Below are 16,206 nucleotides of genomic sequence, written 5' to 3'. Positions count from 1 at the left end.
TATTACATTAATTTCACATTGCATTAGAATACATCATCATTACTACTACAATTAACAGTAAAACGCAATTTATTTCTTCACTTGCGTATTATTGGTTCAGAGTCTCCATTTAAGTCGACGCAAGCCTGTAAATCGAGCCCTGTTGCAGCAAAATAGTTTGTCTTATTTTTTTATTTAATAAAAGTCCATAATACTTAATTTAATTTCAGATGTTTCAAAGAAACAGGAAGGTCAGATTGATGCATCTCCAGAATTATTTATGAAGGTAAGAAACTAAATTCTTCTGTCATTAAAATGAAAATCTGTAACCACAACAGTGCATGTGTATTTCTATCTGCAAAAGTATGTCAAATGCCAGGTAGAGAGAGTTGTTGAAATCCTTAAACTAGGGGACATATCTTATCATCAGTATTTAATAAGACCTGTTTTGTAATGACTTATAAATAAGTCCCTTCGTTTTTGTTTGTTTTTTTTTCCCCCAGCAATTTATCAATGTTTATTACAGCAACATAAAAACGTGTGAAAGTCGGTGCAATAAAATGACCTGGTGATTTTTCTGGGTAAATATCAAAGTTTATTTTGTCGAACAAAAAAAAAAAAAAAAAAAAAAAAAGATGCTTTGACAAATGGAAACTTATGCGGTTTGCTAGAACTGAACAAATAACTCAAAACACTTTATGCCATCTCCTGAGTTTAAGAAAAACAATATATCTCTAATACCCAGATAAAAACTTTTTGCATTTTAGACACATTTACCTGCCAGGCGCTTGATTTTGCCAGGGCTTTGGTGAAATTTCCAGAACTCCTGCGTTGCATAGGCTCATTAAACTTTTTATAAAGTCTCTCTTCCTAGGCTTGTTCTCCTGTAATCTAGGGTGTAGCCAAATTTCAAAAATACTCTCTCCACATCAGCTGAGCTAGGTGGAACACTGAGGATGCGAGAAGCAGCATGGCTCAAAATTGGAAAGTCAGTGCAGTAGATTTTCCAGAATTCATGAGGAGTCAGTGCAAGGTTGTCCGGGGAAGGCATTACCATGTACACATTAAATTTGCTTTCTATTTTAGCACTTTCTTAGTTAGGAGTCACAAAGGAGGATATTATACGAGCATACTCTATAAATTTATCAGTTGAGGCCACACTTTTGCGATGAGGGTCAAACAGCATAATTACTTTCCTGAATGATGATTCCTGAATGAAAAGCTTCCCACTTCTTTGACAGCTCTTCGTGAAAACTTTTGAAAGCATTTGCGAGTATGTCCTGTTCACTGACTGGCAACATGGACATGCAGTCTCCCCAGATGTGCTTTTGCGAGAAAGTTCTGCAGATATTGTTAACCAGAATGCCATACACCTCTTTACTGGAGAGTGTTGCATCTCTTGAAGAACAGGATTCCAATTTCTTCTGTGCTTCGTGCAATGACTGAATTGTTTCAATCAGGAATTCAAGGTTTGTACAAAGGCTTTGCCTAGTTTCTTTCGTAGCTGATTGAGTTTTGAGTTTTTTGGCTTTTCCACTGTTGAACTCTCTCTTATCTAAAAGATGCATTAAAACACCCCATGCCTTCAGAACACCTTGTGCAGCCAAATACAGACTAAACCATCTAGTCGGTACAACGGCAATTGGAAGGCACTACATCATAGTTTTTTTGTTTTATTGGAATGCTTGAAAACTGCACCAACATCAATTACGAACTTCTTTAAATCAGCTGTTTTTGGAACATCTGTTGAGAGACAGCTGGGCAAGACAAATTAATCAATTCACGTTTTTCATTTGAACGTTACATCCTGTGTGAATTTTGCGCAGTAAGAAGCTGAGTCGGAATTCATTGCTGCCACATCCTTCCAGGTAAGTGAATATTCATTTAAAGTCTTACTGACACATGCCGCAACTGTTTTACTATTTGCTGGTGTTACAAACTCCAAATCGGCCACAGTGAGCACAGGCTTCTCCACGACAAAATCCAAAAATGAAAACAAAATAGGGCAGTCAAGAACATCTTGCGATTCGTCAAAAATCAAAGAACTAACCACATTTCCAGTCAACTTATTTATTGATGGGGTTGATTGAATTTGGCAAGGATTTTGCAGCTGGACAGAAGTTTCATACAAACTCCCACAAAGGACTGTCAGCAAGGCGTAGCAGCTGCCCTGAAAAACATAGGGCACGGACAAATTCACTTACTGCATCATGTTGATCTCGATCTTTCTGCTGTGCCCGCATGAATGATGATTCCAATGCATGCTGATTTCTAATTTGGCCTCCTTCTTTTAGTTGTAAGTGTCTCTTCCTCTCCAAATGTTCTTTAATCCAGTCTGCACAAGTGTCAATTTCGATGCAACACCATTTGCAGCGCAAACACTCAATGTCACCCTGTCCTGTACTTTTTTCGTCCCATTTTATTTTAAAACCGTTAACTGCTTCTGCTGGTATGATGAATTGAATTGTGTACGTGGTGTGTGTGAGATTTGTCAGTATGTACAGATGTTTCTCTGCATTGCCTTACTTCAACAAACAGCTGTGCATGTATGTGTAGACTAATTTATTATTAACATAACACATGTAATGCAATGTATTGTATTTCTATTTTTATGTACTTGAGTGATATAAAATTCGGGTGAAAATCGGTAAAACTGGATCATAGTTTTTGTAAAACCTGGGAATTTTTCGGTAAAAATTGGATTAAACCGAAAATGAAGGGCTTTCTTGTAAATTATGGACATCTGCAGTATTTTAGTTACCTGTTCCGTAACGGGTAATCACTTGTTTTTATTGAGTTACGGTTTTGAATTAGATTTGAGCAATGTGAGATCATCTCTTCTTTTGTTACCCTTTGATTCTGTGTTTGATCTGCAGGTAAAAGAGGTTGACCAAAATGGGGAATGGTTTAAAGATGGGATGAAGCTGGAAGCAATTGACCCTTTAAATCTCTCTGCAATATGTGTAGCAACTGTAAGAAAGGTAAAGATCAACTATAACCAATTTATAATCATTTATAGCCTTTAAAGAACTTTGCAGTGTTTTTGATAATTAAGTATTTATATAATTAAGGACATTGGGAGTTAATTCCTTAAGTAACTGTTCTATCACAACAGCCTTGACATGGAATGTAAGCTGCATAGCACTGTAAAATGCTAAAGGACATTTTAGATGTATGTGGCGTATGGGTTCAGTGTAATATGTGACTGCCTGCCTGCCCCAGTTCACACTTGAAAACTAAGTGTATACTTGCATTTGACGAGAGTGATTTATCATGGTGTTTAATCAATATTATTTTAATTTTTTTTTCTTCTCTTTAGGTACTCGCTGATGGATACCTAATGATTGGGATTGATGGCTCAGAAGCGGCAGATGGATCTGACTGGTTTTGCTATCATTCCACCTCCCCTTCGATATTCCCTGTTGGCTTCTGTGAAATCAACAAGATTGAGCTTACTCCTCCCCGAGGTGAAGTGACAAAGCCATGAACACAATTAAGAGTATATGAAAAACCTTCAAGTAAACAAATACATAACTGGAAAGAAGCATGAGCTATGTACAGTATATGAAGGTCACGGTCTGTTCAACTGAGACAGCTGCCATGTACAAATTATATAAAACAGTGCCAGAGTCTTACAGTATTCAACCCTTTGCAGTCCATTTATTCAGCGCTCATCAGTCGCATCGGGTCCAATTTATTTTCACACGCACTGTTTATTTTACACGCGCTGTTTTAAAATAATAATAATAATTCAGAGTAAAACAGGTTCAAAAGGCATTGAAACACACAAAAAAACCACTCTGTACTGTATCTACAGCCAAGCCCCACTCCTAGTTTGCTGTATTTTTCACATACCTCTTTATGTGCATACTGATAAATCCTCTCCTGATCACTTGTTTTATCACCAAACTCCTCAATAATGCAATTATTAGTCATTATTATTTCTATAACATCTCAAGAAGCTCTGCAAATGTCTGATATTCTTTGAGTGCTGGATGCAGAAGCAGCTACCTCCATTGTTCTGTCCGTGTTATCTCTGTAATGCATGGGGCTATGAGATACGCCCTTTTTTAAATAAAAATAAATAAATAATTGGTTTCATTCGGCTCCTATCGGTCTCCCTCGGCCGGTTTTCTCTGCTTTTTCCGGGCGGGGGGGAGATGACTAGAGACCTGTGCTTTACGTCTTTTTGATGATGTCGGACAGGGTCTGACATTGGACTGGAAAGGGAAAATTGTAATGTCGGACATGGTCGGACGTAGGACTGCATAGTGTTAAAACAGCTGATGGGTGCTATTTTAATGATTTGAAACAGTGGTGATATCTAGATCAACAGAATAGAGCCCATTTATTAAAAATCTGCAAAAACAGCCGGTAGTTCTTTTAAGTATGTTTCAGTTTGATAAGACATGAAATTGTACTGCATTCAGAAGCCTGTATTTTAATGGGTGACTTGTCAGGTTTTGTTTATTTAAGAACTAGTAACCAGTGAGTAGGAGGTGATGGGAGGAACATTGATTTAGAGGGCATCACCATCTGGATGCAGAAGATTTAGAATGTACTCAATTTGCAGACTCAAGCCACACAATGGGGGTCATATATCAAGCGTTTATGCTAGCCTTAAAATTGCCCTGTATGTATGATGAAACTTTTAGCAAGTTATGGCTGTGTTATCATCCCCAAAATGCGCCCCACTGGTGAATAGCCATGCACTTTAAGGTGTGTCAAGCCTTAATTATGTGCATGGGCAAATTGTAGGTGGGACTCATTTGTAAATTAAGTGACATTAAAACGAGAAGGGTTCTAAAAGGGTCCACAAATATAAGTCTGATTTCAAATTGGTCTTATTTGGACACAAAGAAAAAGTCAGAAAGCAGCTGATAGGAAAGAGCATTATGGCAGCTGAACAACCCAGGCACAGAGGGAGAGTACTGAGAAGAAGGGAGAGTATTTAGGGTCTGTATTACCCTTTTTGATCTCCTAGAGGATGAAGTTATAGTTCTATTCCTGCTATTTCATTATGTACAATAATATAATAAACTTGGTTCATTAAGTTATCCTTTTCATTATGTATGTTTGGTTTAAGCATTTAAATGTGGCAGCTTAAGCTGTGCCTCATTTATTTTTGGCAAGTTAATACATTCGGGATGGGGTAAAATGTGTGCCGCTGCAGAGCGCTACTTTTACACTCAACCAATTTAGTGCTGCATCAGTCAATTTTTGTACATGTCCCCTATTGTGTTTTTCCAAGACAAGAAGAGAATTGCAGTGCTGTTGGTTCCAAACCATAAGTTCAAATTTAAAGTTTTTCAGACCAGTAGACACCACCTCTTAGAATTACACATTGTAGACTTGTGCTTTGTTTGTGAGCCTAAAATGATTTTGTCACAGTTGGATTATAAATGACATGAATAGTATTTGTTGCTTGGCAGTCTTGAATTGTTAAAGTAAAAGGATATTTGATATGAGGATCCTGTAACAAGCCTGAACTGCATAGCCAGTTGGTCTTAAAGCAGATTTCAGCCTGCATTAATAAAATTTTTATATAGTGGGACAGTGTTTGGAAAGTAAAGCTAACATTAGTTTGAAATGCAGTGATTCACAATACCTTCCACACTGATTACACGGTTCTCTGTTGTAAGACCACATGCTTGAAGCAATCCATTCTTGTTGCCAGTGATAGAAACCAATTTGTGTTGCTAGTTGGAACTGGCATTTACACATGGATTCAGTCAAGGTACTTGATCAAAGCAACTGTCTTATTATGTTTTGGCTGGAGTACCTGCGAGGGGTGTCTAGATGGGGCTCTTGCTCAAGAATTTGTCATCGCTTCACTCACTCACAACTAAATAATAGCATACACTTAACTTGTAGTATTCAGTTACATAGGATTTTCATAAATAGTACAAAGACATCCACATTTACTAAGTGTTAATATTTATCAGAGCATTTCACATTGAAAAGATGCAATAGCTGAGTGATTAGTTTGTAATATTCTGAACACCTGTTCAGACAGCAGATATAAACCTCACAACTCTTGACTATATGGCACCCAACTGTACCAGCATCGTCTTGTACTTGCACTGAACTGCGCCATACTTTGCAGTATTCTACTACTGCTCTTAATTATAACTATTTTCTGTATCTTGTACTTGATTTTACACTTAAAGGTATTTCTATGTTTTTTGTAATTGCTATTATTTAAAATTGTTCTTATCCATTTATTGTACTTAATATGTGCTCTTACTGGAATGTACTCTTATGAGCAAATATTTTTACTGTAAGTTTAACTGCTCTTAGTCAAATTCACTCTTAAATGTAATTATTTACTGTATTCTTTTGCTCTTATTTGAATTTGATCTTATTTACTACTGATTTTACTGCACATTATAATAGCTCTTATCATATACTTTGTATTGTGATATTTTGTAACAACTAAGTCACCCTACTAAGAAAATAATAATAATAATAATAATAATAATAATAATAATAATATAATAATAATAATAATAACAACAATGTTCCAGAAATCCACTGATTTACAAAATCTGTTTTTATCTTTTTTTTTTACAGGCTACACAAAACTCCCATTCAAATGGTTTGACTACCTCAGGGAAGTAGGATCCATAGCAGCACCAGTCAAACTATTCAACAAGGTAAGAATCTGTGTGAAATCTTAAATCGCTTCTGAAATGCAGTACAACAGAATTAAGTATAGCATTCATATGACAATTTTGCGGCAAAAACAATTAATACCATTATAGTTAGTTTCACAGTAAATTATCATCCCCCTACAAACCTGTTTACCAACATAAGTCATTTAAAACCTAGCGGCTGGTTCATACTTGAATCTTGCGACATTGAGGGAGATATCTAGTCTCTAGCCATGGAGATCGAAAGGAGACTGGTCGCCAGAGTACATTTTTTCTACACTCTAGCTGGTTGTGTTGCACCTGGTGGTCACAAGCCTGAAGTATGAAGCAGCATTAAGGCACTGTGCAGTAAATCTCCCTCTTCACGTCTGTAACGTTCTCCTGCAGGAGGTTCCTAATCACGGGTTTCGAAAGGGAATGAAAGTGGAAGCTGTGGATCTCATGGAGCCTCGCCTTGTGTGTGTTGCCACTGTGACCCGCATTGTCCACCGCCTGCTGCGGATCCATTTTGATGGGTGGGAGGATGAGTACGATCAGTGGGTCGACTGCGAGTCTCCCGATCTTTATCCTGCAGGATGGTGTCAGCTGACTGGGTACCAGCTACAACCTCCAGCAACACAGAGTGAGTTCTTATTGTGCTAGGGTGTTAGTTCTTTCACTGAATCTGAGCAGCTGCTACCTGCAATGGCCACTGTCAGTGGTTGCAATTTGTATTGAAAGTTGCTAAAAGAAAGTGGGTTGGCAGCCTATTATGATTCTTTTTTTCTACATTACATAGAAAATGTAGCAAAAAAAAAAAAAAAATCTAATATTATTTTCTTTGGCTTTTGCACTGTGTGTCAGTCCATGTGAAATGAAACAGAATTGCAAGAATTGTGTGTTAGTTTTTTTTTTTTCTCTCTTTTTTGTCCATCTGTTCAAAAATACAACCTTGGACAAATTTGTATTAATAACTTCTGTTGTAGTTAATCTACAGAGTTAAATCTAGGCTAACAGAGTCCATTGAACTAGCCCTAAAAATCAATATCACGATTGCATTCCAGAACTTAACAAATAATTTGTAGGGTTTTGTAGAAATTAAATGTGATCAATTCGAAATGCATGCAGTTACACCCAGATGTGATGAGTTCACAGTGGTGTGACACCTTTGTGTTGAATTATATTAATTAGGGCTGTCAAGCAATTTAAAAAAATTAATCACGATTTAATCTTGGTTCTGTTTATTTATTTGATCCAATTACTGCATCCATCTCATTTGTTTGTTTTATTATTATTATATAATAATAATAATAATAATAATAATAATAATAATAATAAAGTTCTTCTTTTTATCTATAAGGCCTTACATGGTCTTGGACCTTCTTATCTTCAAGATTTGTTGACCCTATATGTCACTGGTCGTTCCAAGATCGAGAAATACAAATCTTCTGACAGTCCCTAAAATTAGTTTGAACTCTGTCTGAGCCAGGGCATTAAGTTATAATGCCCCTCATCTTTGGAACTTGCTCCCGATTTATATCCCAATTTAATCTTTTAAGTCCTATTTGTGACTGGATTATATATTAGACACAGGCTTTTTTTATATTTATTTTGTAAAGCGCCCTGGAATGCTTGCATGAAGAGCGCTATATAACTGAAATTGGTATTGTTACTGCTGTTGTTATTCAAAAAACAACCCAGCATAAAAATAACCTGTTGTACTATTTCTGAATTAATATTGTTCCCCCTTCTTTATAGTTTTATATTTATTTACACAGAATTATACAGAAACCAACTGCAGTATCACAGTGGAGTCAGGTTATTACTCACCTTAATGCATTTCACATTATACTGTATGCCTATATTTTGTTATCCATTTCCTTTAATATATGTATGTATCATTGTGTATAATAATAATAATAATAATAATAATAATAATAATAATAATAATAATAAATAATAATAATTAATAAAAAATGATAGTAGTCATTTGAAAGAAGAGATCATAAGTATTGCTCCTTTTTCATTTTGCATTGCTGTTTCATTTTATTGTGCTGGTTTGCTGGCATATTATAGAACACTTTCATTGACAAATCCATAAATGTTTTATACCACTCTGTAATCAATCTGTAGGTAGGACAAATGTAACTTAAACCACGTTAAAAACTGTTTATATGAACACACATGCGTGTAAATTATATATACATGACTTATTTATTTTGGTGACATAAGTATATAAGTATGTATTTAGGCCATATCATTTTCATTGTTTTAACCCAACTTTTCCACTCTCCTTTAAGAATTCAGTTGATCATTAGTGTATTGCAGTTGAGAAACGCATTAATAGTAAAATGGATTTAATTTTTTTTTTTTCTGTGAAACAACTAAATTGGTTTTTAAATTATCCAAGCCTTAATTTTTGATTCACAAGCAGAACTTACAAATGAGATCGCAACATGATAATAAGAGACTAATCTTTATTAAAGCTGTAATGAAAACTGAAGTATTATATGCTGGACACACTTTATTACAGTTGTTCTAAGTGTCTGTTTTTACATTAATAAAGAGGAGTTGCCTCTGCTTTGAAATTAAAAAGTAAGACTTACGATTTAAAAACCCATTTTAATTGCTTCACAGATAAAAACCTGTAAATTTTAAATCAGTTTTACAATGACCACGTTTGTCTGTTGTGATTGAGGTACACAAAAGGCTTAAACAAGTATCAATTGAATTTTTTAATTTGTCAGAAAACACCAAAATTCAGAAGCCTTACTTATGTTTAAATTATGTTAAGGAACATGGTACTGTCCACATTTTGTTTTAATCAAAGTGATGACTGGCACTTGCTTACAGTCTGCCTAGCGTTACAGAATACCTGGGGACTGACCTTGCCTGAATGCAATATGTCTGACCAAAGATACAACTTCTGGAATGATCTTGGTTGTTTTTCTTAATTTTTACTTGGGGTAGTTCAAATGAATCAATACAGATATTGTTATAAGTTCCCTTTCAATTTGAAGACTACCACCAACGACATTATGTAGGTGATATGCCTGCCCATTGAGTAGGTATTGCTGGTTTCTCTGTACCAAACCTCTGCTAGCTGCTGCAAGGCCAGCCGTGGGGGATCCTGCTGCGCATGGATCTCCTTGATCAGGCGCAAGGCACCCTCTGTCACCAAGGCCCTGGCAGACTTCTACTGTGGGTCTGGCCCCTGAGTGGGACCATCTGTCTGTCTTAGGGCTCTCGGACCCAGTTGTTAGTACACTGCAGAATGCTAGGGCCTCCTCCACAGGGGGTTACTCGTAATATGTGTACATGCCATAAGTATTTTCAAAATTGGTGCAGGCATATCCAATATATAATGTTGTTGGTGGTCGTTTTCTCTTTCAGGGAACCAGGGTTAAGGTAAGTAACCTAATGTTTCGTAGGGTGTCATCTCCAGAAGTCGCGTTTACGCAGAATTCTGCATTATATACGCAGGGCATTTTAATAAAACGAGAACATTTCTCCTTTTCATCCCTGTTCGGTAATTGTGTTTATATTACGAAATAGTTTTGTGCAATGCAACTTGTAAATGGTTCTACTGCTCCCTGCATCCTCTTAAAAAAAATAAAAATTAAAAAAAAGCCACGCAGGTCTCAGTATCCAATATAGCACTGCTCACGTCCCTGGTGTTAGAGCGAATCCGTAATTTGTATCAGAGCATCTTGCCTGTTGACTCTCGGTGAGAACTATTCCGACATCTTTCCTACTTTCACAAAACTTGCAGCAATTGCAATTTACGATGCCTGTATTTTGCGTACCAGCAGAACGGGGTTTTAGCTGTCAGAACAGAGTGCATTATTATTAAGAGTTTGATTTGGAAAGAGCATGAATCATTTTAGACTTGGGTGCTAAAAGGAAAATTTAAAGAACCTTTAAATAGCCAAACTTTAAATAGTTATGGTGTTGACAGCTACCTATAGAGACATTGGTACATGTTCTACAACATTGATTTTTACGTCGTGAACAGAGGATTTTCAAAAGAAAACATTTCATGGTAAGCTTGTCTTTCTCTATTTCTACTACCATTATTTATACTGTGTACTGTTTTGCATGTTAACTTTGTTAATCTGAAATAGTTATACCGGAAAATAATATGTAATATGCAATATGTAGAAATGCAGATGTTCTGGTTGTAAACACAGATTTTGAGAACATATGCTTTTTACAATTTTTAAAGGCTAGCGCTACCTACCTCTGCATGTCATTAAATGGTCACGGAAATTAGTTGTTACCCAGTTGTTTGAGTATCCCAAATATTACTTTCTTTACTTTTTTTTCCGTCAAACATTTGCACTTATTGCAAAGTGGGATTATTATAATTTTTTTTTTTTTTTTTATGCACACATTTTTTCAATCCCGCCCCTCCGTTAACAGGGGAAGCCAGGATCAGCAAGCAATCGGCGCAGAGCACAAACAAACTAGATGATGATAAAAGCACAGTGTACCAACCCAAAAATAAGTTTAAAAAAAGAAACGTCAGGAAAAAATAAAAACAAACGCGCGATTAATATGCCTTAAAAATAAATCTCCAAAGAAATTAACGTGTTAATCGCAGAAGTTAACTGCGATTAATTGACAGCCCTAATATTAATACATTCCTTTTCCAATGTAGCCAATTCAAGAGACAATCCAACCAGTGTATCAAAGCAGCAGAAGAAGAAGTCCCAGCAGTACAAAGGACATAAGAAAAGTGGGTGATTTTTTTTGTGAATTTTTATTTATTTTTTTAATCTCTTGCTTTTCGGCTTAATATTTACTTTAACATGCCTGCCACGGATTTGTTTTTTGTTTTGAAAGTCCTCAACTGTGAGAATTGTCTATTGCTTGTGGCTACTTCCATTCTGCTTCTTACGTATTCAAAAGTAGGAAGGGCACTGGGGACTGGGCGGTTGACTTGTATACTGTCTTACTGAAGAGACCTTGATTTTTGGACATGTGGGTCCCAGACGTAATAGAATATGGTGGCTATTGCGGGTCAAGCTGTGGAATGGCGATCAGTGTGGTCGACTTTCGTTTATCAAAATTCTGAATTCTACAGAAAAACAAAATAGCTTACTGTAGTTTGACTTGGTGTTTAGAGAGGAAGATTCCAGTTGGGAAGAAGCCTGTGAGTTTGTCGAGCCTGCCTATGACAGGCATGGTGAGGAGGAGTTTCTCTGGTGATGAAGAGCTGACTCCCCCTCCATACCGAACCCTTCCTGCACAGACAGCCCCGGAGGCCTTCCAGCCTCCCAGCACTAGCCGGGAGTTCTGTCCCAGCCTCAAAACAGGTAAACCGCTACTCTGCAGGTCAATCTTTCATGTTGGCATTCACGACAAAGGATGACACTAAAGCAGGCTTTACCACACTCATTTGATTTTATACAACACTCATTTTCCATAGATCTCTACATTTCAAAAAACAGTAACTCGTGCATTGACTATTCTTTTGAAGACTAAAACATCTGAAGTGTTTACAAGGCAGTCCCTGACAGTATTGTTTACCGATTTGAAAAGGCATCACCGTGGCCGGGCCTTGAAAATTGGTGGTTGACGACTGGGTGAATTCGGAAACGGTTCTTTCTATCCCAGTCAAATCTTCCTTCTTTTTTATTTTGTTTAAGTCTTCTGAATGTTGCCAACAGCCCATTTCTCCCAGCTGGGTGTGCTTACTGGTGGTCAATTTTGCAGACATTAAACCATTTACTGTATTGTGATGTATTTTTATATAAAGTTTAATGGTGAACAAAAAGAATAATGTATTATTCTCAATGTGGTCCTTTTGGACAGAAAAGAGCAGATTAGTTAAAAGAAATTTCTTAAATTATTATGTAAGTTTATTTATTTATTTTTATGCTTCTCCTGAAACTAGAATGGCAAAAACTATTTTGGCGCTCATATTAAACCAGCTCCTTTTATTATAATTTGTAGGTTTTGTACATTAGAGGTGGATGTAGACAAAAAAAAAAAAAAAAAAACTTTGTCTAGTGTGCTTGTCTATATGAATGTTATCATTTACAGTACTAGCTCCTTAAGGGCTATATTGTGATATTTTCATTGAATTGAAACTGATCTTCTGTTTTGTTTTCAGCATCTTCACTGCAGATAAAGGAAGAGTTACTGGATGGGGATGAATTCACCTTCCTACACGGAGTGTCTGACCAGGAAAGTAATGGTTCTGGCAGCTATTACATCAAACAGGAACCGTAAGACAGCTGAGGGACTTTTGACAAAGCAAAAGCCTTAATTCTGCCTGTCATGGTCAACATGTGGATTTCAGTTCTGGACTTCTTCAGTGAGACTCACTGACCTACAAAGGAGATTTCATTTCAGATGTTAAATAGGTTTCTTAATATTTTGCTGAAAATCTTTTGAACAATTTGCCAGATGGACTTTTAAGTTCATTGTACTTGAAGTTTTCAAAGGTGTTTTGTAACATTTTCAAAGTTGTGTACCATTCATTAAGTTGATTTTGTTTTTGATTTTTGGAATTCAGTAAACGTTTAAGGTAGTTGGGGTGTTATAAATAGGTTTGTTTTGAAATGATTGCATGTAATGCAAAATGTTATCTAAATCGCAAACCTTACTGGTATTGGATGATATTGTGTTAAAGGTTTCTACACATTTCAAATGCAAACATTTTTACATATAAATTGTTACTTTTGATTTGAACTTTTCCTGATTGATGTTAAACAGGCTTTATATCCTAAAACTCACAATAATATAATTAACTTACATGTATCTAAATTTAAAGTTTCATTTTTTTGCTAGCTTCCACTAACTTAGTAGAGTTGGCACGACAGAGAAATATCTATGTGGTGCTTGGCCCAAGCAATCAGTATCTTTTACCAGTAAGGTTCAAAGAACCCATTCTCAGGAAATAACTGCATTATGTTTTATAGATGTGTCTGGGCCATAGCCTGTTGCTTTCCCAGTTGTCAGTATTTAGGTAATGCACAACACATCAAAACAACAAAGGAACCGTTTTGGTGTTAAGATTGAGGGTAGAAATTCAATAAGCTTCTAAAGCGAATAGTGAATTTCTTGCAAATTGTATTGGATTTGCTTGTCAGTGTTGGTTCTTGATCTCAGAAAAAGGTTCCTTTAAGGCTATAATAGAATTCATTATTCTGTTTGATGTGGTTGGATGCTTTTGTAGGATTAAGAGAGAACTATATATAAAACATTTTAAATACTGCACATGAAAAGAATGCTGTATAGGGTGGTGTAAAAACCAGCAATGTGTTTATGACCTTTTATTTTGATCAAACCTATTACCCTAAATTGGGTTAATTTAGTTTTTTGAGAGAAAAAAAGAAAGGGGGATATATATTGACATATATTACATTCTATGAAAAAGATAGATGCTTTTATTGTACTAGCTACTGTCGGATGAATGGTTCAGTTTCATTTTCAATGAGCAATAAAGCTTTTGTAATATTCTACCAGCTGGACTTTAACGAAGGTTTTGTGGTCCAGCTGTTACATGCTAATGTAACCGTGGAGGGGACAGGCATTGAATTAACATGTTTCTGTTAAAATGCATCAGAAATGTTGGGGACTGCTGCTTGTGTTTCCTGTTTGTGGTAGCTACAAGTTGTTAAGGGTTATGTATAACACAAATATAACTAATCTTTGAGTTAAATGTGATTCTCATTTAGACCAGGGCTTCCCAAACCCAGCCCTTTGGACCCCAGTGTCTTCTGGTTTTCATTCCAACCGAGTTCTCAATTATTTCACTTTATTTAATAAATAATTTGCTTAATCTGACCTTTTTTAAAAACAAGAACAATGCAAAAGGTCAGATTTTTAGTTCAATTGAAGGTTTAGTTAAGTAAATAGTTAATCCTTGCATTTAAAGTTTAACAGTTTCAGTGACTTTGGAGCCGAATAACTTTCATTAGGTACTACCACATATCGCTGCCATGTTTGCTCACATTGTTTTTCAAACAAAAACATACAAATAAACCAAAACCTTTAAACCAGTGTTTACTCAGCCCAGGACACTTCTATTTTACAAGACACGCACATAAAATGACTACCACGTCTACACCATACACACCGTTTTGTATTATCCCCAGGCCATATTCAACAAGCTGAAAAGAAAGTATAATTTTTATTAAAGGCAGATTAATCAAACTGTTAAACAGTATTTTGCTGAACCAGAAGTTTTTTGAAAACCGCAAAGATGAGCTCATGGTCCAGAAATGCCCACGTTGTGTAGGCAGTGAGGATCTGTCGTTGTTCTTTTGATATTAACACGGGTCTCATGTTTCTGATGTGAACCCTCTTCCCTCACTCTTTGTATTATGGTGCTATATATTTGATATACTGATAATCCTTTATAACTGGGGGAATGACTTTCAGAAACTGTGATTTTAGGGGGAAATTCCATTTTCTTGTATACTCTGTATTTTGGATACAAACTAAAAAAAAAACATTTAAAAAATCTTTTGTAAAAAATATAAAAAATTAAAATAATAATGACAAATCATTTTGTTAGCCACCGTACGTGGGAAAGTACTACATACAGGGGTTTATAGATCTGTATTCTTTTCTTTCATTTTCTTTATTGGTAATTTGTGCAGTTAATCAGAGGTAACATATTTCTCTGAAAATGTATATAAATAGGTAAAAAAAAAATTGGGGGGGAATATGTTGATGTCACTTTTTTGTTTGTTCTAAACACTGCAAAAAAATCAGCATGGGTATGAAAAGCATTAAAATTAATTGTGTAAAAGATGAAAATAATTCACTAATAACTTTTTTTTTTCACTGAATAAAATGATTATACAAAACAGTGTTTTTTCTTTGCATGAAAGTGTCAATATCCTATCGAATTCTTACAAGCATTTCCATTTCTTTTTCCTACTTTTAGCCTGTGGTCTGCCTTGTTATTATCAATGTTACATAAAGCGGCTTTTCTCTGTGCCTGCTGCAGAAGACTGGTAAGAATGGCTTATACTGGATATCTTTGGGAATTTAAACATTGGAAGGTAGCAACAATTAAGTAAAAAAAAAAGTTACCCTTTTTGTATGTTATGCTGATTACTGCAGTGTATAAAAACGCAGAACAGAGGGGACACTTGCATGGTGCCTGACAGTAGCCAGTTTCATTGAAAGAACAAATAGTGTATAAAGGATAAAACATAGCTGCATTCAAAACCCCTGCCTACTACTTGACAACTAATTACGGTCAATACTGTCCTGCTTTCACCAGTGCATGTAGATTGAAATGTTTTTGTTGTTTTTTTTTTACTTTTTGTGCACCACTGTATTATATGATTCTCAAATGCAGTAAGTGCCATTACAGTGATGCACTCCATATGCTTTCAGATAATGTCTGCATAGGTGGTACACTACTGTACTGAATTATTCTTTTAAGTTACTTTACTAATATTGTCTAGGTATTGTATGCTTATCCAAATAAGCATCATATACCTGCGAATTTCAATTATTTGGGACAATTGATGCTGATTTAATATATAAACTTAAAGCTGACCTCCAAAGATGAACCTATATTCAGATCATTTCAAAGTATGGTGCAATTACTAATAGGAATCATTTA

At 35.7% G+C, this 16,206-nt stretch overlaps 1 protein-coding gene across 5 annotated transcripts in view; it reads left to right on the top strand.

The window, feature by feature from the left end:
- LOC121296074 (MBT domain-containing protein 1-like) overlaps positions 1–15,436 on the top strand; it is a 31,152-nt gene extending 15,716 nt beyond the window's left edge. For 2 of the 5 annotated variants that reach the window (XM_041221246.1, XM_041221244.1), the window contains 8 exons: positions 210–265; positions 2,856–2,960; positions 3,299–3,446; positions 6,553–6,635; positions 7,020–7,254; positions 11,272–11,349; positions 11,738–11,929; positions 12,730–15,436. In XM_041221246.1, the coding sequence (XP_041077180.1) occupies positions 210–265; positions 2,856–2,960; positions 3,299–3,446; positions 6,553–6,635; positions 7,020–7,254; positions 11,272–11,349; positions 11,738–11,929; positions 12,730–12,848 (1,016 nt within the window). In that variant the 3' untranslated portion in view covers positions 12,849–15,436. The remainder of the gene's footprint in view (positions 1–209; positions 266–2,855; positions 2,961–3,298; positions 3,447–6,552; positions 6,636–7,019; positions 7,255–11,271; positions 11,350–11,737; positions 11,930–12,729) is intronic. The other 3 variants (XM_041221248.1, XM_041221247.1, XM_041221245.1) reach the window with 2 other exon arrangements.
- The last annotated feature ends 770 nt before the right edge of the window (positions 15,437–16,206 follow it).

This window comes from Polyodon spathula, chromosome 21 (assembly GCF_017654505.1).
Source record: "Polyodon spathula isolate WHYD16114869_AA chromosome 21, ASM1765450v1, whole genome shotgun sequence".
Taxonomy (NCBI): Eukaryota; Metazoa; Chordata; class Actinopteri; order Acipenseriformes; family Polyodontidae; genus Polyodon; species Polyodon spathula.
This window is presented reverse-complemented; position numbering and strand designations above follow the sequence as displayed.